Source organism: Pangasianodon hypophthalmus, chromosome 5 (genome assembly GCF_027358585.1).
Source record: "Pangasianodon hypophthalmus isolate fPanHyp1 chromosome 5, fPanHyp1.pri, whole genome shotgun sequence".
NCBI classification, from domain to species: domain Eukaryota; kingdom Metazoa; phylum Chordata; class Actinopteri; order Siluriformes; family Pangasiidae; genus Pangasianodon; species Pangasianodon hypophthalmus.
In genome coordinates this window covers 20,932,348-20,958,272 of record NC_069714.1, presented here as the reverse complement: position 1 = coordinate 20,958,272, position 25,925 = coordinate 20,932,348, and the positions used below count along the sequence as shown (strand labels likewise).

The 25,925-nt window shown below is 40.3% G+C and overlaps 1 protein-coding gene across 6 annotated transcripts in view; it reads left to right on the top strand.

Moving 5' to 3' along the window:
* pard3bb (par-3 family cell polarity regulator beta b) overlaps window positions 1-25,925 on the top strand; it is a 273,499-nt gene that overhangs the window by 235,796 nt on the left and 11,778 nt on the right. For 4 of the 6 annotated variants that reach the window (XM_053234427.1, XM_034304641.2, XM_026912654.3 and 1 more), the window contains one exon: window positions 4,510-4,630. In XM_053234427.1, the coding sequence (XP_053090402.1) occupies window positions 4,510-4,630 (121 nt within the window). Of the gene's footprint in view, window positions 1-4,509; window positions 4,631-20,068; window positions 20,659-25,925 lie in introns of those variants that run through there. The other 2 variants (XM_034304642.2, XM_026912653.3) reach the window with 2 other exon arrangements.

The window sequence follows — 25,925 nt, the reverse complement described above, 5'->3', positions numbered from 1 at the left end:
CCATAACTCTGAGTCTTCCCGCTCCAGATGAGCTCCTGTAGGCCTTTAGTGCCCTCATCCTTTCTGTATATAACTCACATATCCCCGAGCACTAATTCGCTCCCACTGCACATGAAATCTGGTTTTGTGGGGACCTATGTGTGTCCTTATTGAACTGTGTGTGTGTGTGTGTGTGTGTGTGTGTGTGTAAGAGAGAGAGAGAGAGAGAAAATGTAAGTATGATGCAAGTTTGCCATCATGCGTTGTTTATTTCTGTCCGAGTGTCCAGAAAGCAAAGAGATGCTATTGTGTTGTTCTGTCCTCATCCACACACACCTGAAGTCTCTATGTTGGCTATATGTATAATATACACACACTCATTAGCCATTTTTAAAGTTACCATGTAAGTGTACTTTGTAGGTATAGAGTTACTGATTATAGCCCGTCTGTTGCTACACACTACACATGGAAAAGGGCCACCACTTGGGCTGGTGGATCATTCTCAGCACAGCAGTGACACTGAAATAGTGATATGAGTGTTTGCAGGTGTGTGTGTGTGTGTGTGTGTGTGTGTGTGTGTGTGTGTGTGTGTGTGTGCGCGCGTGCGTGTGCGTGATTGTGTGAGCACTGACCTATAGCATGGTAATGCTTCTCATGGACGTGACGTGTCCTGGGTTTGTTAGTGTGTGCTTATTTGGCTGTACAAACTGTTCCCATTGCATCATCCCTGTGATTCATTAAATCTTATCATTTTTATCCACTTCTGCTCTGTCCCTCTTTATTTCTCTTTTTTTACCTCTCTTTTTCAATTAAATGGTTTATTGGTATCACTAACATATAAACTCATATATAACCAATTAATTTGTATCCTCTCTTGCAATCCTTACTCTCTCTCTCTTTCTCTCTTTGTCTGTCTGTCTTTCTCTTTCCTTCTTCTGTCTACTCTCTCCCAATGTGTGTGTGTGCGCCAGAGGATGTGTGAAGCAGTGGATAAACAGTAGACAGGCTGATTAGTTGTGAGCCCAAAGAAGGCCCAAATTAAATTTGAGCGTTCTACCGAGTGCCTGAAGGGGAGTTGAGTTGTCAGGGCTCACTTGTTCCAAGGAAGAGCATCAGTCGTTCTTCTACTCCTTTCCCATTCAGTCAGAGAAAAACATTTTTTATCAGATCTGAATTCCCCTCCAATGTCTCGAGTTATTTTTAGGTTTCTCAGCTTCTTTCACTTGTGTTAATCTGTCCTGTACTTTCTGTTACCCTATTGCACCTAATAAACTCCTTGTGGAGAAAGAACATTTTCATCAAAAAAACAGATGTATGTAACGCAATGCTTTATTGTTATTGTGTAATCATGTTGATTGTGTAACTGTGGTTTTTTTGTTGTTTTTTTTTTTTTTTTGTTAGAAAGCAGAAACAGTAATTTGCTGAAGGTTGAGAGGTTAAAGACTGTACTGAGCTCATAGTTTAGTAAAATGTCTCAGGACTACAGAAAGGAAAGACTCATCTAGAATGGCGTGTGTGTGTGTATATATATACACACACACACCGATCAACCATAACATTATGACCACCTGCCTAATATTGTGTTGGTCCCCCTTTTGCTGCCAAAACAGCCCTGACCCGTCGAGGCATGGAGTCCACTAGATCCCTGAAGGTGTGCTGTGGTATCTGGCACAAAGACGTTAACAGCCGATCCTTTAAGTCCTGCAAGTTGTGAAGTGGGGCCTCCATGGATTGAACTTGATGGCCAGCACACCCCACCGATGTTCGATTGGATTGAGAGCTGGGGAATTTGGAGGCCAAGTCAACACCTTGAACTCTTTGTCATGTTCCTCGAACCATTCCTGAACAATTTTTACAGTGTGGCAGGGCACATTATCCTGCTATTATCTATCCTGAAGGGTCTGCAACAATGTTTAGGTAGGTGGTATGCATCAAAATAGCATCCGCATGAATGCCAGGACCCAAAGTTTCCCAGCAGAACATTGCCCAGAGCATCACACTGCCTCCGCCAGCTTGTGTTCTTCCCATAGTGCATGCTGGTGCCATCTCTTCCCCAGGTAAACGATGCACACGCACCCGGCCTTCCACATGATGTAAAAGAAAATGTGATTTATCGGACCAGGCCACCTTCTTCCATTGCTCCATGGTCCAGTTCTGATGCTCACCTGTCCATTGTAGGCACTTTTGGCGGTGGACAGAGGTCAACATGGGCAATCTGACAGGTCTGTGGCTACACAGCCCCATACGCAGCAAGCTGCTATGCACTGTGTGTTCTGAAACCTTTCTATCATAGCCAGCTTTAACTTTTCAGCAATTTGTGCTACAGTAGCTCTTCTGTGGGATCAGACCAGACGGACTAGCCTTCACTCCCCATGCGCATCAGCGAGCCCTGGGGACCCATGACCCTGTCGCTAGTTCACCGGTTGTCCTTCCTTGGACCACTTTTGGTAGGTACTAACCACTGCATACCGGGAACACCCCACAAGACCTGCCGTTTAGGAGATGCTCTGCCCCATATACATACATATACATATATATATATATATATATATATATATATATATATATATATATATATATATATATATACACACTGTGTGTGTGTGTGTGTGTGTGTGTGTTCTTCTTTCATTGTATGTTTCAGAGCCCCAAATGGTTAAGTGTAAATATACTGAGCATTTTGAGTGCACTGCTCTCATCCTCACAGCAGATGTAGTCACTTCAGTGTTGGACACTATATGTTTATTTAAACTCAGATGCCTCGGTAACACTGCCAGGATGTGTTGTTGGACTTGTCAGTCTGTATATGTGTGTATTTTGCAAATATATTTAACACAATGTAAATATGGTATTATGTAACATGCAAAGCATATGTATATTATTTGCCTTGATGTATGTGTAGGATTGCTGGAAGCCCACTATGTGTATATAAAGTCACTGTTTTGCTTCTTCTGTATATACTAGTGCGTGATTTTCTTTATCATTAACTTTCCATGTATCAAGCCCACACAAATGCATATACATTTAGAGCCTTAGCATAGTTGATATAATGGGTTGTATAACGGTCTGTAATGTGCATGTAGTGAGGAGTTAATACCAAAATTGTTAACGGCAATTGCTACTCAGACAGCTGCTAGGAACACACAATGTCTCAGTTCCACATGATTCTGACCTTGCCCATTTTTCTCACCCAAGGAGCAGTATTAAGTCCAGTGCCACTGTCTAACAATGTAATGTAACCACAAAATGTCATGCTAAATAAATGTTTTTTAAAAAAAGGAATAGTATGGAAGTCTACAAATAATTTTTTCCCCCCTGCGTGGAGGACATTGCAGGAGACAGCATCTTAATCAGAGACATTGCTTATCTGAAGGACTGAATTTTTATGGATTAAATTATTAATTAAATGAAAGTGATGAGCAAGCATAGCAGATGAGTGCTTGGTCTGCTTATCCTTCAAGTCATTGAGGAAAGAAGTGCACATCATGTTATATAAAAAAAAAATCTCAATTTTCTGATTTAGTATCTTATGGCTACATTAAGTTAACTTTAACCTTGATGTATTTGTAGGTCTGTCAGCTATGCTGTGAACTAGTTGGAGATGCTTCGCTTGTTGAGCTTTTTTCTAAATGTAACTTATATGTATGTGGGACTGTTGCTTTGTGTAATGGATGAGGAAGGCTGTTGTGGTGATCTAAACATCCTGATTAATTTAATATTGACATAATATTGAGCTGGACACCCTGATATTTAGCTGTTGTTGACATTGCAGCGATGTGTGTTTTACAATGCTGTGCTTTCGTTTTGCATGTGTGGCGTTTGTGATGTGGAAAGGTTGCGGGTGACTTTGGCGTGTATGGAGGTGATACTGTGCTTGACTGTGAGTAGCCCTGAACTGACAGGCAGGCCCTTATCAGCACCGTCACACTTCCATGGCTTTGTAACGCAACACAATATTTGAGCACAGACAGAGAGAAAATATCACACATTCTTTGGCTGAGTGTTAGATAAACAAACCGTTTGCTGTGTCTGTTTTGTTTTGTTTGTTTATTTAACTTTGAATCCTTATCAAAATGTCATCAGCACATACATTTACACACAGTCACACATTGAGTCTTATTCTGTAATCCTGTTCGGAGGTATACTGTAGCGAGAATGTTGATTATCTGTGTTTAAACTTGTGTTTTGCTCGGGGTGCGAGTGTTGTCCATGTAGTTTGATGTGAAGTTGACATTACAGTGCTGCATTCGCTTTTCTGAGGCATTTCCTGTTTGAAATTGAATCCGTCAGCAGCAAAGCATGCCCTCCTTGACCTTCATCTAATGTATAAAATCTATTATGCTAAAGCCTTTGCTCTGTATGTTTATGCATTTGTGTGGGCATCAAAAACTTATTAGCATGTGTATTTCTAAGCTTTTAGACAACAGGGGTGAGCACACATTAAACAAAGGTCAGGCTTTGTTTAATATGTAGCTGTTAAGACTAAATCAATATGGAAATCAACATTGTGTGTGTGTGTGTTTGGTGCAGCAGTATGGACCGTATCCAGCAGCTGCGCAGAGAGTATCAGCAGGCTCGGAGAGAGGGAGCTGCTCCAGCCTACGAAGAGTTGGAGGCTCGACGCCAGTGCTCAGAGTACGACCCACACCGGGTGAGTCGACTTTACTTAACCTCTACACGCTGAACTCCCACATGGCCTACAACAACACCAACTTTATCACTCCACCCATCTCTCTGAACCTTCACAGAGCTCTGGCCAGCACAGTAACTCTCTCACACACACACACACACACAAGCTAACACAGCACAAAACAGGGTTTGTCCAAATATCATTTTGCTTTGTCATTTCCAGCTTGAGTGTTTTCTTTTGTTTCTTCAGTTCCATATTCACTTCCATATTCAGGGAATCAGAGAGTGAATCCTACCATTTGATCACATAAGTACTCTACTTGTGTCACTGATGTCTACTGACTGTTTCCCACTCCAAGTCCACACACTAATCATACATTTGTTTTATTCCGCGAATCAGCAGTTAAGCGTTTGCACTTAGAGTAATCACTTGTGCAAACTTCAGCTGAACTCGGCAGCTCTTGTTTTATTTCGCTCTTCATTGGGTCAGGATTAGGGCAAACCAGCATTGTTTGTATTCACAGAGAACACATTGTGACTCACTTTGTGCAGGATCAATAGTTATACCTCTTTCAGTTTCAAATGAGCCAATCTGTGCTTGTTTAGAATGGAGAACAGAAAGAATTGCAGACGCTGGGATTAGAGGTACAGATTGAATTAAACTATCTCTGAACAGCAATCACCCAGTCTAATGAGTCCACTCATTAAGGCTTGCTTTTGCATTTCTTCTTTTGCTCGTCTAAAAGTATTTTGTGCTAATTTATTCAGTGACTCAAGGAAACTGACATTCTCCATGAATCAAAACAAAGTTATTGCAAGCTGTTTTTGTAGCTGCAGAAAATCGAAGCAGCCGCAGGTTTGAGCACAGTGGCACAGATCCAAGCATGTACATGCATTCCTAATGTCTGTTGTGTTTTAACTGATGTTTGGGTCAAAACCATTATAAAGCCACAGAACAGTATAGTGGCTTGGTGATGTTCTTGTGGTAAAAAAACGGCAGGCTTTTGCCTGAGGCACTGTAGCAGAATTAAATCAACAGAATAGTCCTACTGAGCCTTCGCGATCACACACACACACACACACACAAACACACACACACACGTTCTCTGTGCTTTCTGCATTCTTCTGCATAGTAACTGCTTCACTGTACTTCATTATATGGTATGTGGAAATAGTGTCTGGTCTCAAAAATGTGTCAGCAGCTCCCTGAATTGGTGGCGTGCCAATGAAAAGTGTTTTTTTGTCAGGCAGTTAAAAAAAACATGATTTCGGTAACATTCCAGGTTAGGGCTAAACAAAGCGTCCCAGTAGTTCATATCCACAGATTACCGTTTACTGGGCCTTTCCCATATTTAGTCATTCGGTGCACCACTTCTTTTATTGCTTATTCGCTAGAGTTATGAGTCCTCTGGTGATGTCATAGCCTGTTTTTTTGCCTATGTGGAAAGTCCAAGTGTTTGCTTATCCTTCCAGTGAATTGACTGTTGCTAACTGTACTAACACAATGACAGAGTAAAGATAAGTGCATTCTGACTGTCAGCACTGCTGAAGAATTACACTCATCCTGATTCTCTGGCTTGGACAGTATCACCACCCATGCTTTCCAGACACATGGACAGTACAATAAAAAGTTACTGTGAACAGAGGTTCTGAACAGCATTGAACAGTGTTGAATTAGTCATTTTGGACAACTGATAGAAACTTCAACAGGTGTTAGGTGTCATAAAGACTGCTTTCTTCAATTTGTTTGTCAAGATATAACACCTTAGTTAAGTGAATCATTTTTAAAAAATAAATAAATAATGATGTGTCATGGCATTTTTCAGCCTGGTTTATGTTAGAATGTCATAACAGCATTGTATCTGAGTATATTACTGGTATATTGATAGGTTTATGTGTTTGTGTGTGTGTGTACATATATATATATATATATATATATATATATATATATATATATATATATATATATATATATATATATATATATGTTTATATATTTTCCCCCATTACTCAGCTCACGAATTGCACAACAGAAAATCATGGGTGGGAGGGATGTTATTTCTCTCTCTCCCCCATGTCAATCAGATTGACACTAGCCAGTTGTCAGTGTCTGTGAGCTCATGCATTCTGAATAGGGCAAATACTGATTTCCTTAGAGTGTATTGCACTGTTCTGAGGACCAGAGACTCTTTTACCAAGTTTCGGTGATCCCGACATGGTCTTCTACTGTTATTTTCCATCAGCCTCAAGGTTTGACGTGTTGTGCAGTCTGAGATGCTTTTCTGCTCACCATGGTTGTAAAGAGTGGTTACTTGAGGTACTGTAGACTTCCTTTTAGTATGAACTAGTCTGGCCATTTTCCTCTGACTTCTCTCATCAACAAGGCATTTCCTATTAAAGTAGGTGAGTATATACATAACTCTTCTGATACAGTGTAATGATTGTCAGTGTTAAAATCATGTCCATGTTTCCACCAACTGTCAAGTTCAGGAGATACCACAAATATCCTATCATTTGGAAGTGTCCCTTTGTTCCAGGTTAACCCTGTCTTTGTAAGCTATAGTATGTCGCATAATCATTATGTTACTCTGACATACCAGAATTACAATGAGCTACAAATTCAGTTCAGTTTAAGTCACATAAATCAAAGTATCACAACACAACCTTGTTAACAAAAATCTGTCAACTCAACTTGACATCAATATTGAAGAAAGCAGATTGGAATAAGCTTGTGATGCAGGTTAAAATCAGTTGTCATGAAGTGTTTATGTAGGTGTCATTTAGCCTTATGAACACTACCCTTGAGTAAAGTGTTACCCATTTGGTGTGTAGCCCATAGTGATTTATCAAGTGGAAATGGTTTGTGGGGTTAACGTGTAATCCCACTGGTAATTCAAACACACAAAGATGGAATTAGTTTTTGTCTATGTTCTCCAGAAGGTACTTTCACCTTCATGTCTCATCTGTTCATGGATTCATGGGAATCTCTTTAACTGTTCTCTTTATATTTAGCCCACAGCTACTAAGTTGTAAATGAATGATGCACAATGTCTTCTCCTGTTCTGCTTGATGACTTTGGGGTGATTTAATGTCATAGAGAGAAGTAGAAATGTCAGGAACACCACCTCTCTTCTTGTCAGCAGAATACAGCTCTGCCTATTAGATCTAATGAATTCCTGATAAAATGACTTGGGGCTTTTTATGTTTTTTTTAAAGGACGTTCTTTTCAAAGAGGCATTTGGTGGGTCATGCATACAGCATGGCATTTGAACTGCATCCAGAAATAGTGCGGTCTTGTGACTCTGTTTAAGAGGCTGTAATATGGTTAAGGAACGAATGTTAGTGCTGGCTCTCCAACCTGACTCCTGGTGTTAACGAGATGGTGATAGCAGCCATTTACTGTATACTGTATAACCCTAGTCCTGACCTTGTGTTTCTTCCCATTAAATGGATGTAGCGTGTGAAAAAAATCTTGCAAATCTATCAGGCTCTGTCTCAGAAGATCCAACTCTGCTTCCTCCACTGAACTGGGACACAAACCAGACCAGGTTCTCAACACCGGGTCTAGATCAGCAGGATCATCTCTGGCATGCTTTCAAACATGCACAATGGGGGAAAACCCACCTCACTTACACCCCTGCCAAAACCACTTCAGCCAATAGTAAAGTATTTTTCCATGACATCCTAGAACAAATTTTTTGTTTAGTATACACGAGTAGGAGACTAGATTTCTGTTCAAGGCTTACTTGTGGTTTGAGGCAGGCTCAATTGCCACTAGTGTTGGTGTGCCTTTTATGTGAATGAGTTTCCCTGCCTGAGTTTGCCTTCTTTTGACCCCGGCTCCTCCAGTTCTCCTGGGTCTGTTTCAGTAGCAATTACATGAAGTCAAGGTTGATCTGGGCAAAGAAATGGCAGGATATGCAGTAAAGCCTTTGATGTGGGTCCCACCGAATCTAATGGGAACTGTTAACTCTATTTCAAAATTAGCAACAAAGCTGACTGCAAACAAGGCCTGCAACAATGATCAGTGGCCTTTGATTTCCTGTCAGCTGGGCTAACTTGTGTGCCACATCCACTGACTCATACCAGTCAACGTTTCCCCTGTGCATGCTGAAACCACAGCTGAAGATGAGGGAGAATAGCAGAGAAAGGCCTTCAGATTGAAGGGACACTAATGAGACAGGATAACCGGTACATCCTGCAGCTTCCTTGCTCCCTGCTTGTTCTGCATCGCTCTAGCATCTCTGTGAGAATAATGACCAGTAGGAGAATGGGTGTGTTATTTTGTGTTATTGAATCTGCCAGTGATGATATACAGCAACCTGTAGTACCTTATTTGGAGCAACAGAATGTTAGGTTTTCCAAAAATCTGCTAAAACTTGGACATCCAGTCCAATAATTAATCTGCCTGTGCTCTCTTACTCCTTCTCAAAGATGCTGCAGACATTACCTTCTTTGGTTTTCAGATTTTTCTCTATCACTTGCTTATGCTTGCAGAATGGGTGGAGATCTCCCACCGAACATCTGGGATTAGTTACTTAAACACAAGCTGCAAGAAGCCAACAAAGCCACTGCGCATGCAAATGTAATAAGGTTATAAAAATAAAAAATTCAATACACAGCAGCCAATAGAATGTATCACTTCCAGATATTTTTACTGGTTAAAGAGTGAAAGCGAGGCTTTGTCTTGCATAAATGGACCCTTTATTCCTGGTGAAGGTCATGAGATTATTTGATCTGTCCTTAGTTCATTTTTGGTGACACCTTGAGTTCTTTGAATCTCTCCATTATGTGACACCATATATCTTTGTGGTTTAGATGTTAACGTTAACTTCTTGACCAATTCCTTGGTGTATGAAAAGATTTATGTTGGTTCTTTGATACAGATTACAACAGAAGCCGCCATTCAGGCAGTACATTAAAAGATCGCTTCATAAACATAATAAACTGTTGTTATCCAGTTTGTGTAATTCTTATTTTTCTTTTTAGAAAAGCAGAACTTTCCATTTGCCGCATTCACCTTGGTATTGTATAAAATTCAGACGTGGGAGTGCAGCTGAACTCTGCACTAATTTGGGAGTGATAATCTGCCCTCTCAATTACCATGTGGCTCTGATGAGATTACAGGGCTGGATAATTCATTTCCAGCCTAATTTCCTTCTTAATTGACTTTCATGGTCTTTTTCTGAGTGTGAGCCATTGTGGCAGCTGGACTACCTGACGTTGTTTTTCCGGTTTCTATCGGAGAATTTCTGCTTATGGATAGAGGGCCCTTTGTCCTCTGTGTTGGGCCTGAGTACTGCCTTCCAGACACCAAATTGAGTTTTACTGACTGTGTGAATTGTCATCTTCATGAGTACTGTCCAGCACAGTTTTTTTCTCAAAGAGAAATATTGCTCCATAAACCTTAACTGTTGTTTATGTCATTATCCAGTGTCCCAGCTATTTCCCTGCATTCCTTTTGTGAATGTGGTGCTGTTGACCAGAACAGTATGGTGTGCCTGAAGCAGGGAGATGGGATGTGAATAATAAGTTGACAACCAAAACAGGGAGGAGAGAGACAGTTAGATACACAGATTTAAGCTTGTATGAGCCATTACTCTCAGGGTCATGGAGCTGGGTGTTGTGTTTATGACTCACCTCTTGAACTGAAAACTGCAGTCATAAGACCCGACATTCCATTCCCCCTGGAATTTACCAAAATAGGAAGTGTGACGGTTAATCACCAAGAACTGTAAATAGCTAGTGTAAGTATGCAGTTTGCTAAACCTTATAGATATTTTCCCTTAAGGTGTATGACATTTTTGTATACAGAAACAGACATTTTTCTGTTAAATGGCTCTGTAGAGGATCCAAGACTCTGAAACTAATAGTCATGTGTTGTGAGAGATACATTTCATGCATGTTGAATAGTTAAATCTTCAGTACAAGTGTAGGCAATGGGTTTTTCCTGCAAACATCTTCATAACCATTCATGGGTCATAATGTGTAAAGATAAGATGATGGTTAAGACAGACTTTTATTATGAAGCTGCTTCCCTCTGTTTTTTTTTTTTTTTTTTGCTGTCTCTTTTGTCTGAAGCTTTGGGGCCTGTACTGGGCATCTGGGTAACCCCTATCGTGGTGATGTAACCATGTTTGAGCAGAGATCACGACCTTATGGATATGCATTACACTTTTCAGACAGCCTTAATAGCAGAGTCCCCGGACAGGAATGTGTCTGGTCAGGGGAGTGCTGGCCGTAGATGAGTATATTGCTGTCTCCAAGTGTTTGACCCACCCTGGCCTGTCTCACACTCCAAACTGTCAAACCAACTGCATAGAGTCGCAGACACACATGAAGTAATCTCCATCTTTTTATAACCCCTAACCTCTCATATGACAGAGTGACACGATTTAAGTGCTCCAACTGAGTGCATTATTGAGAGAAAGGAGTGCATCATAGCATAAGGAGAGCTCATATAGGGAAGTAAGTTGCCACCACCCTTCATTATTCTGAACCCCTTTTCAGCCGCTGTCACTTTCACCTTGTCATAGTGATGCTGATGAAAACCCCCAGAGTACTGCAGTTGCAGAGGTTCCAGTAGTAATGGATAGGAAGAAGGTGAGACTAACACTGACTTTGTCGTGTTGCCTTATTGCCTTTACCTCATCTGGTGTAACAGTCATGGCCAGTTAGGGTCATAGCCAGGCAGGGCCGTACAAGGAGGTTTGTGCTTTTGTTGCAGACTTGATTTACCCTGCTTGAAAGTGTTTTCCCATTCTGTTTGGGAAATATGAAAGGGAAATATCACCCATGATAGCTAGTCAAGACATTAGTGGATGTTTGTGGTTTGAGCTCTTGGCGTTAAAAAAGAAGAAATTATGCTGCAGTTCTCTCTATTGACAGAGGAATATGCTACATTTAGCTGATTGGATCTCCAAAGCAACTAACACTAACCTCAAACAGCATTTTAGTAAGTCACTTGTTTCCCGGCTCAGCTGCCTTTCCATCTGTAGCCCAGTGTCTCCTTGGAAAAAGTGCTGACGTCTCTGGTGCTGACATTGAATACCACTGGAGAAATTAATTCAAAGGCTTTTGCACTTGCATATTGTTTAAAGTACAGCATGAGTAAGATAGAGTGCCAAGCAACATAACCTTCATTTAACTTGGCTGGCGAACAGTGGAAATGCACTTGAATGAAGTTTAGCTTTAGTTACATGAATACACACCCTCAAGTTACAAAAATACCCAAAATGTAAATGGAACCAAAAATCATACTTTCAAGTTCTTGGGGAAATCTTGTTGAGACAGCAGTATTCTTAACCATCACAGTACAAGTGGAGGTTTCACTAATATTTAGACAGTGCCCTCTCCATCGAGCCTGCCAGATGGTCTGTTGATGTAAACCTTTGGTTTTGTTATCTGTGTAGCTGATCTGTTTAAGGTTAATTATTGTGTTAGCATTTGACCAATCATGTATTCCTGGGAAACAATCTTGTTTTAGTGGGTCAGTGGAAACCTTCATGTGTTATTCCAGCAAGCGAAACAGTGAAGGTTCAGTTTTAATGTGCCCTTACCTCATTGAGAGCAAGCACTAACCTGGAATTGAAGGAGATGGTGTTCTGTATAAATGGATATTAATGACCCATGAGACTAAATATTATATAAACAGAGTTCTTTAGCTTCAACATGGAAGTGGAGCCTTCAGCATTACAAAGCAGTGTTCTTCAGATATTATATCCCAGATGTTCAAATTGGATCTAATTACAAAATGCCATCCAAAAGATTATTGCTTTTATCTCACTGAGAGGAGGGAAGCAACCTAATGGTTAGTTCTTATAATGTGTAGCCTATAAAATCTACTGGTCCATATTTGAACTGTTTGCATTGCATATTGTTTTCACAATGAAGCTGAACTTTTAGGGAATACTTGATTGGACCCACATATTACATTCTCAGAAAGGCTTGTCTAAGGTTAAAAGTGAAAGTAAGTTGTAAGTTAATCGCAGGGATCTTCTTGTAGACCGAAACCCTGACTAAAACATGCTCCTCCAGCTTTAGCCAGTTTAACCCAATACCACAATGGTCAAGTTTTTTTTAATCTTTTTCAGTCTCACAAACCCGTGAGAGCAGAGCAGCTTAGCTCACAGCTGCCTGATTAAAGGGTGGGTCTGAGTTTTGATACAGTTGTAGGCTATGGCATAATTACAGGCCTCGTAATTTGAAATGATGGAGTGCGTTTAGATGGTTGTGATATGGCTGTTGTTGTCGTTCAAATGAAGTGGCTCGGGAGTGGTTGGAGTTACTGACGGTTGGAGAGCTGGAGAGAAATCATGAAGTGGACATACATTGCAATGATGGGGTTGTGTGTTTGTGTGTGTGTGTATTTAAAGAATGCATGGGGCATAGGGAGGCATTTTCTGTGGTATAAAATATGGAGAGAGAATTTCAAAGCGAGCATGGCAGAATTAGGTACAGGGATAATAGTTATTTGAATAATGTAAAAATAGAGAAAATTCTTCACTATGCGCAGCATTGGAGGCCATGGGTCAAACAGGAAGGGTCAAGTGGGGTACGGTTCAGTCAGATGACTGTCTGATCCGACATAGAATCCAAGAGAGAGAAGGGAATGTGGTAATAAAGTTGGAATTTTAATTGGATTACAGCCAGGTTGACCTTGCTGTGCCCCGCAGACAAAGCTTATCCATTGGCATTGTGGGTGATTAGCACTCTTCCATCTTCAGTCTGAAGTCATGTCTGATAGAGCCACACTGGATCTGTTGATGTCTGCCTAGCTTCCTTTGAACACAGTCAGCACTTAGACTGCCAAGTATTAGGTAACATGTCTTAAACATGTCTTAACTTGCCAGAGGGTACACAAGTTATGTTTCATATATATTAAACCAACAACCCAGGCATTATGACTTTACATCGAATAGTCAGAAAATCATAATAAATAAAACATTCGTTGGTAACACTTTTAATATTTTTGGCCATACCATTCCTTTAGGACCACCTTGTACTCCCATGGTGTGGTACAGAGTTACATTTGAATAAGGGCTTTATTTATTCATACGTTTGGCTTTAACTTTCTAGGATTGCCCAGGTAATACAGGTCAGCAGTGAAAAAGTGGCAGTGTGTCCCATTGACTTTCATCAGAGCCGCAGTTAGATCTGGCTTTGATTAGAACTGGGATTCAGTGAATCCGCTGCAGGGGAGAGAAAATCAGTTAAAGAAACCCAGGCTGCATGCTAACCCTTGCTAACCTCCCCATGGCCCAGAGGCATGCAGGAATAATCTGCAGCTCAATCGCACTCAGTGCACCTAGGGAGTGTGTGATAACCCCCAGCGTGGCATGTGACGCTCTGCACCACGTCTTGAAGTTGTGACCCATTCATCGGCAGCCACGTGTAATATGATTAAAATGTTTTGGCCGCTGGTCCAGCTGCTGCCACACAGCTTCTGTAGATCATCCCAGAGGGAGTGGAAGTTTCCACAGCAAGCAATTACAGCCAGCTCGGTGATGTACCATGCTTTTTTTTTTCCCCCTTCTTGTTTTTCTCTTCCTCTCCTAGCCACGCCTTTCCTCACCCAGGGAAACATTTTGGTACTATTGGGAGTTGAAAAGCAGTAATTTTTGGCTTTACATTCTCACTAAATTGCCTTAAGCACTGTTATGATGTATTAAATTTGTAGGACGAAGTCTATAATAAAATATATCTAACATGGGAAAAATCAGCATGGGACGAGCAAGTTTCTGACAACTTTATTTTCTATGAAAATTTGAATGTATACATTTACACATGGTGATATTTTCATATTATGAGCTTATTCATAGAACACACAATCATGATGTTATGGCATATTGGAATATAAAATGAGGCGGTCATTATAATAGCCAGTTTAATCAGATTGTGGGATTGCACTCTTACTTCTGGTTGCCTTTATCTTCTTTCTAATAATCTCCATGTGGATGCAGTACCTAGACGAGTGCAATTACATTTTTTAGAGACTCGCCCAAAGCATTAATTTCTCTTAAAACGACTAAATATGGTGAGTGGCAGCAGTAATAAAGTTTTTTTCCAACACAAAAGATGAGATCTACCCGCAAAATCAGGGATGTCTATCAGGACAGGACTAAAATGATCAGAGCACTATTGAATCAAAACGGAATTATCTCAGGATAGGAGGGAGAAAAACATGGACGTTACCAATTTATATGAAAATAAATGAACATGTCAGCGCCCTAATAAGTCTTTAGAATGTTATATTTTTTCACAATATATGCGTTATGTGTATGTTTAGTGTATTTTTTAGTCCTGAACCCCTTTTTGTTTAATTGTGTTGCCAGTTGTTGTAGTGACACAACCTTGGCATTTATTGCATGTGGCTCAAAACAGCCTATAAGGTTTCCCAGGCCTCCTTGTTCAGGAGGAATTACAATCAACCAAGCTATATTAGCTCAACCTCTTTATATATGAATCTGGATTTTCCATTACTGTGTTTCTGGTTTAGTCTAAGCTTTGCCTCTACTCTCACATTCATAGCTTGAGAGCTGCCGTGGCTGACTTTAATGGGCCCTCCTTGGCTCATATGGCACTTAGGTCGTAATGGCCATGGTGGGTCTGTACAGCAGAGCTTGGAGGTAGTGTGGATGTCATGACAGAGGCCTGAGTGTGTAATGTTCACCGTGTTCAGCTCACAGCTCTCTGCACTGCTGTATAATGAGAAGCCTGGAGCTGCAGGTCTTCCTCTCATTGAAGGAGCTGAATAATGATGACGGTCTGAGAGCTGCAGAGCTATCACACCCTCACACTCTCAGTGCTCCATCTGTCTCTCTGTTTCTCTCAGATCACCCACTCTAGCAGGTTCTCTCATTCTAACACCTGAATCTAAAGCAAAAAAAAAAAAGAGAATTCAAGACACGAGGACTTATGTTCTTTTTCGTTAAAGAAATCTCTCACTTCTGTGCTTCACTTTCGTTTCTTTCTTGCAGAAGGTTATTCTGTGTCTGGGAAGTCCTTTTGCACTTTTATGTTTTCTTTTCAAGACTCAAACATTAATCTCCAACTTCCCTTCTAGGGCATGTATGTGATCAGTTTGGCAATTTATCTTCTGTCCATAAAAGCTTTTGTGTTTCTGTCTTTTAAAGACCACTCTTTTTTCTGGCAGCCTTTCTGTTTTCAGCTTCTTAGCACATTGTTACCCACTCTCTGGATTTTGTTCAGCATGTAATTGAGGTTAGAGTCAGTTACAGTCATAGTTGTGAAAAGTACAGTTTCAAAATGGTGAACATTGTTTTTTATTCCAGGAGCAATATGCCTAAGTTTGCGAGAAGCATCATTTCCATCAACAGCTGTTATGATCATTATTGCACTACAGTACCTGATTCTCTCTCTTAAGTAAATATGCTGCAAAGAAATCTAACAAAAATAATGTCTGGACAACTGGAGAAGTAAGCAGAAAATGCATTGTTATAAAAAGATTTTTAACTGTGATTCAAAATTTAAAATCTTCCATTTGCTGTTTGACAGCTTCATGGGTCATATGCTATTCGTAGATAGACTTAAGACTGCTAGTGCTCATAAATATAAATGTAAAAGGTTCTCTTGACAAACAAAGCAATAATGATTTATTTTCAGCACACAATATGTCTAAAGTGAGGAACTCGCATGTTACTTCAGCTCTTATTCTACCTCTAAATTAGAGACTATCAAAGTTGGTGATTTTTTTAAAAGAATATTGTGACATCCTTTTACTATTTCATAACACTACAATACACTACAGTTTGGAGAAAAAGCTACATTATACTTACTACCTCATAGGTGGAGGGTCTAGATCTGAATGTTACATTTCCTATCTGATTAACTTGAGATTGATTTCAGAATTGCTCCGTTTAAAGTGCTCGGTAGTCTTCCACCTTCATACATTTCTGAGTGCCTGACAGATTGTGTTCCCAAATTGCAATGTAAGCTCATTAAGTGCCAACTTGTTGAATATGCAAAGAGTCAAACACAAGAAAAAGTGTGGAAGCATCTTTTATCTTTATGCAGCCCAAAGTCAAAAAGCACTTTCGTTATGTATCTGTCACCTTGGAGCTCAAATTTTAGTTATAGCAGTGTCATTATAATTAACCCTCACTTTAAAAATCAAAATGAACTTTCTGAATTTTTTTCTTAAATTAACAACTGCATGACTTCTGTATTCATTTTATTTGCTATTTTATGCCATACTTTATTTAAATGCCTTTCAGTTGTATTTACCTGTTACCTCAGTCAACCCGCACACTGTCATTGCTCTCAGTTACTCTGCCTTTGTGGCATACACATTGCTACTTTTGCTAGAGACACTCTGTTTCTTTAAAAGGCTGCTTAATTGCCTCTGTAAAACCACTGAGCATGTTTGTAAGCACAGAGTATTAAACATGGCCTTAGTTAAGTCTGTGTGTGTAGAAGCCCGGATTTGGTAAGTCGGAATGTTTGATTAATGTATGGTATGATCGGGTCAAGGCACTCTGACATGCCAAGGGCATATAAGGCCACAGTGGGGCAAATAACCTAGAAAAGCCTATTGTCAACATAAGGACTTCAGAGCTCTAGGAAGACTAGCGTGGCTGTGTACCAGTTTTGTAATGCATAACATACACTGGTTTGCCTTTAACTCCCTTTTAGGGAATTATGCTCAGTTGAGTCTCAGTTTAGTTCAGAATAATGAGAAGGCTTTCGTTTGTGCATTGCAGCCTGAGGTCCTAACAGATCATGACTCTATGTGCAAGTGTTTGTTAATCATTGTAACTGCTTGATTTAAACCTTTTAAAACTGATGTTGCTCTTTATGTGCCAAATTGAAATCCAGTCAGGTGATGTGCAAACATATTTCACCAGCTGTCAGATAAAAGTGACATCTGACCTTTTGCACTGCACTTGTTTCATCTTATTGACTGAGTAGATTTTCCTTGTCAGTTGCCTCATTGTGTGCGTGGTATTTGAGTAATCGTATTGTATTAATTCAATTTGGCTGCATTCAGGTCAGCTTTCAGACTCTTAACAGCAGTGGACAGACTATTGTATTGTCCTGTGTTAAAGCCAGATTGAATAGAATCCTTCTACAATCTCCCTATTCAATTTCCGTAATCCATATCCTGCTTTCATTCATCAACGTTTGGTCTGAATGGGTGTTTGTGTACCGAGTCTGTGTTTTTACTTGACAGGATTCTCTGAAAATTGGCGACAAAGGTTAAGATTCTTAAGACCATCTTCTTCTCCAGGAAATCAGAATTTTTATGCGTTCATGTGGACATTACTATTGATATAACTGTTATAAAAATTTTATACCACAGTGCTATTGAATTCTCAAAACTAAATGTGTGGATTAATTTTCTGTAACAGCAACTCTGACAAAAGTTCCAGCCAAAATTGAAATCAAAGGTTTATATTTATGTGCTAGTTCTAATACGTTATCTTTTCTGTAGTAACAGACTTGTAATAATAATAAACAAATTAAAAAAAAAACTTATTTAACAAAGAAAAACATATAATCATTGATATAGTGAAGTTTCTGTTAGAAAGACATTTATTTAACATTTATGGAAGAAACCGCTAGTGTCACTGCTTTGTAACAGTCATAGATTTTCCACCATGACAGAGTCTTCAGCACAGAGAAGTTTGCACTTTCTGGTTTTCATGGTAGCATGACAAGCTGCATCTTTGTTCTTTTGTAAAAGTGAGAAAAAAAACAGTGCCTGGTGAGGGAATGACTGTTTATAGCAGCTATAAGGTTAGTTATAACAGGAACTAACTTGTCTCAGACATTCCATAACATTAATTGTAGCTATAAATGGTTAAAAAGCATGATGTGTCATTCCTTAAAAAATTAAATATTGTAATTGTTGGAAAATCACTGTGGTATAATAGGATTAAAACACTTTGTGATGTGCTTTTATCAGACAATAGTCCACTTCTGGTTGGAAACAGTATGATATGGTCTGACACCACAGTGGTGTGGATTATTTTCCTATAACAGCATGCACCCTTGTGTTTTGGTCTTTACATCATGACCTGGCATCTTATGCGCCCTGGTTAACCACATCCTGAACCAAAGTGCAGTCTGTGTGTCCAGCCTCCGGCCAGCCGGAGCAGAGTTAGTTATGTTTCCAGCTGCATTCAGCTGCCTTCCTCTACCCAATCTGTGCTAATTGGCCTGCTGTGCTTCCCAGTATGCACGAGTCGGGTCACTGATCAGGCCCATTACCCCCTGCAGTCACTGACCACCAGCATAGTCACTGAGCCTCTAACCCCAGGACAGCTCAAACAGAGACCCTGCCACCACCCACCTCTGTATGTCTGTGTCATTCAGATCAGCCCTCACAGCATTGGGCATCATGGGCACAGTTGGAACCAGGCTATACCATCTGCAAAGGTGGATAGGGGTCAGTGTAGAGGATGGATAGTACTACAAACTGAGGCTTCTGGTCACAGGAAAAGAAAGTTTGCATTGTTGAGTCTTTTTGTACAGTTAATGAGCATTGAGATATGTGGGACTGAAGAGTTGGGTAGTTTATTTGAGGAAATGAGGGATGTCTGTTCCCTCAGTGGATTATCTTAGGAGGACTTCAAAGGCCCAAATGCCATGTGGAGCTCAGGAATTCACAGTTGAGGATTTAAGGAATTCAGGAAGGAGCTGGTGTGTAGCAAAAAGGGATTAGCGTCCTGCTCCTCAGACTGCCGGCCTGCATCTAGTCTTGCAAGCCACACTTGTAGCTATTGCTAGAGAGTCACTAAACATGGTCAGGAACTTTCAGACTAGGAAACCTTTTGACCAAAATGACCAATAGAGCATTACTATAGTTTGTAAATAATTTTGTCCTATTCCTTTAGCTTTTAAAGCTTTGAGCACCTTGTACATGCCTTGGACGGTGTACTTTTGGCTGAAGGTAGTATTATGTTCAAGTGATCACTGACTCGCCTTGGTATGCACTGGCATTACTGTCGAAAACCGTCCATTTGGACCTTTAATACCCACCATTTCTGACAAATTCTGACTTGCAGCAGAGTGTACTTTCTTCTGCTGTCGAGTACTGCTATATCTCTTATTTGCTCCCTCGCTCTCTATTCTGAAGTAAATGGGGCTACTGTAATGGACAGTAATTCACTTTAATGTCATGCTGTTGATTGCAGCACTGCTGAATGTCACAGGAACGCTTTGCTTAGCGCTGTGCAAATTCATGCCTAAAGAGAATACCAGGCAATTACCCTCAAAGAACCTGACATCTCCTTCCGATGTGACATTATGAAGACGGACCTTTAGCTTTTTAATACTTCAGGTTCAGTTTTATATGTCACAGTTGCCCTGGTACTGTTGGTTAAAAAGAACAAACATTTGTTTGTCTCAAACTGTATATTTGCACGATATCTTTCTCTATGTTACACCTATAAATGGCCTCACTTGTGCTGCTTTTATCATTTTTTCTGATGTGTAGGCAGAAGCTGATGCTTTTGAAATGCAGGCTGTGGCGTGTGCAGTGCCGGGCGAGAGTGATAGATGATTTGCAGACAGACAGGGGTCGGCAGTGCTGCAGAGCTGTGGGGATTGGCGCTGTGAGGGAGGCTGCATTTAAACCAAGCGTTTTCTGACTGGCAATCATCTCCATGAGGGAGAGAAAGGAGCGTCGCTTCCATCCCATTACACCTTCATCTCAACCTGCCTGCCCAGCCAGCTGCTACCCACTCAGACACACACACACACACACACACACACACACACAGCACTTTCATAGATATAGTGACTGCACCTATAGAAAAGAACAGCACAAGCACGGAGACACAGAAGGTCACACACTCTGGAATGGAAATGCAGCAGACATCACCCAGTGCTATTCTCTTATAAGTACTGAAATTCTCCTAAAACAGCATAATGCATTATGGATATCCTGTACCAACTGCAAATGCTGGACTCTAACTTATTACAGTAAATACACTGGATCTCCTCCACTGGGCCTCCTGACATTACTACGAAGTGTGTGGCTGTCTGAGACAACCCACCAAATGTCACTGAGCCAAAAACAGAAAAGTAGGTTTTGACCAAAATTTTGTTTTTCTGCTTATAATGTATTTTTACATCTTTTTACAAACATAAATACATTTAACTAAATTGACATGGAAATGATTTTACAACTTAAATTTCCCTAGTCTATCCTTCTGCAAATATTACATGGTGTAAGAAGCCAGATTAACAGTCAGTCTGCCTATAGATGTCTAAAACCTTGCTAGCAAAATATGGTTTTCTCACACAGTGAATGTCCAGCTTTGATCAAGTTGTTGGATAGCTACATGCCATAGCTAAATGGATTTAATCAGTTCACTCATCACTTCAGTAATCACATACTGGCTGTCAAAATACCTGTGATTTGGTTTGCAGATAAATGTTTAAATGCAGTTTTCACCCTTTCAATTTTTTTAGGGGTAACCAGACTATAAAATGTACTTGTGGTTGAGATACAAGTAAAAGAGAAATATATTTCAGTTCTGTAAAAGTTTGTAGTTTTCAGAACTGTAGTTTTCAGTATAGTAGAAAATCTCAAAATTTCACCATGTAAAGGCTTTTCCCAGGCTGCCACAAATAAAGTAAATAGGGTGTGATTTCAAACATAATGCATCTTTCCTCATAGTCCTACAACTCTTTACTTTAGATGGCTCCATTCACAAATGCTCACTTGGGGGTTTGTACACTTGCCCTATGCCAAAAGTGAAAAAGGGCGCACACACTCCACTAAGACGATATGAAAGGGTCTGAGATTTATTCGCCAGACCTGTCAGCTTTAACCTCCCTCTCTGCTTACAGAGCCTCTTTTCTCTGTAAATTTGCATGCTGTCCTTAAGAGAACTCAAGGTGGGTACCTGATAAGGAGAGAGTGAGAATCGGAGAAAGGAGGGGAAAAAAGGAACCAAAAAAAAGAGGGTGAAGAAGTGGGTTCAGGGACTAGAGATAATTTTCTTAAGCCACTGCCACCCAGACAGAGCAGCACCCCCACTTCCCAAAGTGCCCATCTTCAAAGTTTCCTCATGGATTAGGAGAACAAAGGAAGGTGAATTCCTGGGAAGCAGACAGAAGCAGGCGGAACGTGTGGAGAGCGATGGCTCCCGTAATAAGAGTTAAGCTTTTATTTATGCATTTATGAGTTATTCATTTAAGGAGATTTATCTTAAGAATATAAGCACATATCAAAAGGCTGATTAGAATGGGACTATTTAGTGTTTCCCACTCGTTTGGCTTTTACTGGTCACGCAGCAAGATTTTCAGGCTTGGGAATGCTACAATGTGAAGAGAGAAGATAAATTAAACATGGCCACTGGAAGCCATTAAAGACATAATATGTGCAAACTCCTCAGTCGTTAAAAGCATCATTCTTTTGTGTATTGACCTTTAATGTTGTTAATTGTCTGAATATTGAGAAGTGGAGCGTGTGACATTTGTGTTTCTTTCCCAAAGTATCCAATTTTATCCTGAATGTATCTGACATTTGAAATTGGGTATTAACCCAGAGTACGGTTTTCAGATTCAAGATCTTTGCTGTCATGGTTAAGTAAATAAATAAACCAATTCTCTCTCTCTCTCTCTCTCTATCCTTTTCTCTCTTTCTCTAGCGCTCAGGTTTAGAGGAATTAAATTCTCAGAACCTTCTTCTCTGAGCCCGTTGAGGCTAGGAGGGTGAAAATTCCACCAACTGACTGAAGAGCAAATCTCTTGTAGGTTTTACATAACTCACCCTGGCTGCAGAAGTTAAAATTAGAGAGAAGTAAAATGTTCTAATTTCTTGTGGGAGTTTCCATGCTTTAATGTTTCTGCACTTCACAGACAGCACTATCAGACACACTTATAGCTCCTTATGTGTGTGTGGCTCCTTATAGCCACACGCACGCACGCACGCACACACACACACACACACACACACACACACACATGCAGAACCACCCCACCAGACCCTCTAAGGACTACACGCACAGTTATGCATATTTTCTACAGCTCTTGTAAATGTTCCAATGCACTTTATACGTTTTTAAGTTCATATGAGTGTCAGTGAATGATTGATTTTTTTCAGTTGCAGAAAGTAAATTCTGAAGTGACACAGGGTTACAGCACAAGTGTTCCATCTACTTCCTCTTTCCACGTGGTCATCATGCACCAGTAAAAATCAATGCAATCTCATTAGAGGAAATTATGAAAAATTAAAGCTATCAGAGAGATCTTTTGTTGCCGGGTAGGAGTCTGTTAGCCATTGCATCAGATACCAGTGGGACTAGCATTCAGAGACTGCTGGGGAGATTTTAAGGACTCTTACTAATTAGGATTGGAAATTGATGGCTTTTCACAAGGCACGGCAATTACCGCAGTAAAGGAGAACAGTGCGGCGAAGTGGACTTAAATGAATGAGTTTGTTTTTAGCCCACAGCTTTATTGAGCGCAGATGCCTGCTGACATTCAGGCCGACTTTGAGTGTAACTCATAGTGATGGTATGTGGAAGGAAAGCAAGAGCTAGCAAAAAGAAAAATGACCATTCCTCTGTTGGAGAAAGAAGGTGAACAGGCACTTCCTGATGAGAATGTGACACCATTTTGATTCACAGGCTTGACCGTGAAAATTATCTGTTGTTGTGTTTAACACAGTCTGAACATCTGAACAGATTTTATTCAGCAGTCTGGAGTTCATAAAATAACATTAAAACATTGTTTTTTTTTCACCCCCAAACTTTCTCTTAGCCTGTATCTTTAGTGTCTTTAGTGCAGGTTCAGCACTTCCTAAATGTCATTTTTACAGGTTAAGTGTTATGTGACCATCCTATCATTATCAGTTTCACTCTATTTTCTTATTTAGTGTCTAGCTGTCATAGTATAAAAATACATAATATCCAGGGACAAATGATCCGTTAGCCTGTTTTATGGGTCTTAATTCTCATAACAACCAGAATGTACTATACTGAACATTATTACTGTGAATTTTAATCAGGGTGAACACTGGACATTTCTAAGCATGAAATTGTTCACATTTCAGATTTTAGAGCAAATCTCCATGTCTCACATTTCACTGGTATCTGGTACATTGTGCTCTTCCTGTTGTCTCTTCTGTGAGCAGCAGTGCTTTACATACACTTGTACTTATATTATTGCTGTGTGGTCTTCTGACTCTGTGCACTTAATTAAATGGTAGAGATGGTCAGAGCATAGCTCAGTTCCCCTCCCTGCACATCTTGCCCTGCTCCTTCTTCCCACAAGGGAATCAATGGCAATGCAAAAGCTTCGTATAATCTATAACTCGCATCACTTGTGCAGTGCCAGCAGTTCAGCTAAACTCAATTAGGAAGGGTTGAGTTTGGGGCTGATTGGATGCATGAGTGGGTGTGTGTTAGTGTGCTTGTGCAAGTGAGAGAAAAATGGTGTGTGTGTGTGTGTCTTTATATGTTTGGAGTTTACATTCAGGCATGTCATCAGAGTGACTTGGGTTTTAAAGGAATACATTGGAAGTCACTTTTGCAGCCAATAACACAGAGCCACTCCGACATTCCCCTTTTTGTCTGCAGTCCGATAAGATTCTCTTCTCAGTACAGCCAGAGGCTTATACTCTGTGCGTGTGTGTGTGTGTGTGTGTGTGTTTATGAGTCTGTTTGTTTGTGCAGGTCCAATCCCATCCTGGCTTCTCTTTCGGCAGTCTGTTGCTGTTTCAACTACCGTCCTGAAATAAAACATCTCGCCTCAATCAGTGCATCTCTTCACCTCCCTGCCTCTCTCATCTCCCTCCCCACCCACTCACCCACCCACGGGGAGGAAGCGATGCATGTTTTTGCGCATGTTGAATTTATACTACCAGCTCAGAGGAATAAATGATTGCCCTTCAGTTGGATTTGACATGGCCAGTAATTCATGTCCTCACGAGAAAGTGATCAGATGTCTGTGTGTAAGAGTAATGACCAGCACACTGTTCAAACAAGTGCCTGCCGCAACGGATGATGAAACACCCAAGTCAGCTGGAAAAAGAGCAGGAACTCAGTTTTTTTTTTTTATTTTATATTTTTCTGCACCGTGTCCTTTCTCAGCTACACAAACTTTAAATTGGAAATGTATGTTATTACCTGTACTTGTCTGGGGTGCACTTTGTTTTCTGCCGTTAATTATATATTCCCGCTGTTGATGGTATTTTAAAAGCACTGTTCATGATGGAGTAATGGAAGCTATTTCTCAGAGCTGATATTAATAACCCTCTAGTCCTTCATATGCCAGAGATGGATGACTCGTTTTAAAAATGTCCTGATGTGAAATCTCACTATCTTCATAGTTCATCCAGCACAGACATGCTATTTAATCAGAATAGCGATGTATTATTCAATTAAGATAATATACTACATTTAACCATCATTCTGCTGATCATCTGTATTGCATTATGCTATTTCTGCATTACAGATCTGTATTTCTTTGAGAACATCTGGGCCATCACAAGCTGCTGTTTGTGCGTGTTTTGGATCTGAGATGGACACAGGGCTTGGTTTAGATTTTGGTATAGATAGTAGAGTGTGCAGGATGGACAGTCCGTGTCTGCTGTGTCAGTCTCTTCTGCGTGAATTCCTCCGCTGACTGTGTTCTCCTTCTGCTCAGTATGCCGTGAAATGGCTTTCTGTAGGCCATTAGCGCTGAAGGAACCGAGTGGCTAGGACAGGCCTTCCCTATAGCCTTCATTACACAGAGCACTCAGCTTCACACAGTGGCTGATGCTCTTGCTACTGCTGCATGGCCACATGTCAGTCACACAGAACCTCGAAAACCCACCGCTGATCTAGAGGAGCTCAACAAGTTGCTGTCTTTTTATGCTGCCTTTATATTAAACAGTGAATAGACAGGGTTTCATTAAAGCCACTTCTGTACTGCAAGGTTCTGGCAAGACCAGACAAGTATGGAATATAAAGTCATTCTTAAACCTGGTATAAAATGTCACAAATTTTTTTGGAAAACTTGGTAATGTAAGAGTGAAGTGAATAAGGACTAAGCTTTAGTGCAAAATTAAAGTCTCGACCATATGGCCACATTTGAGGTGATTGGAACATTATATAAATTACATACAATTTAAACTTATAAAGTGCTCCAATACACTGAGAAGTGAACAGCCAGAATATTCTTTCTAGGTTCTGTTCCACTTGTCTTGTTTGTTAGTTGGCAGAACCTGAAAATTGATTTCTTTATGCAAACAGGCCAAGAGTAATCATATTTGGCCATGTACTTACCGCAGCACCAACATATTTATCATTTAATGTATCTTAATGTATGTGTTTAGGCCTGAAATCAATACACCA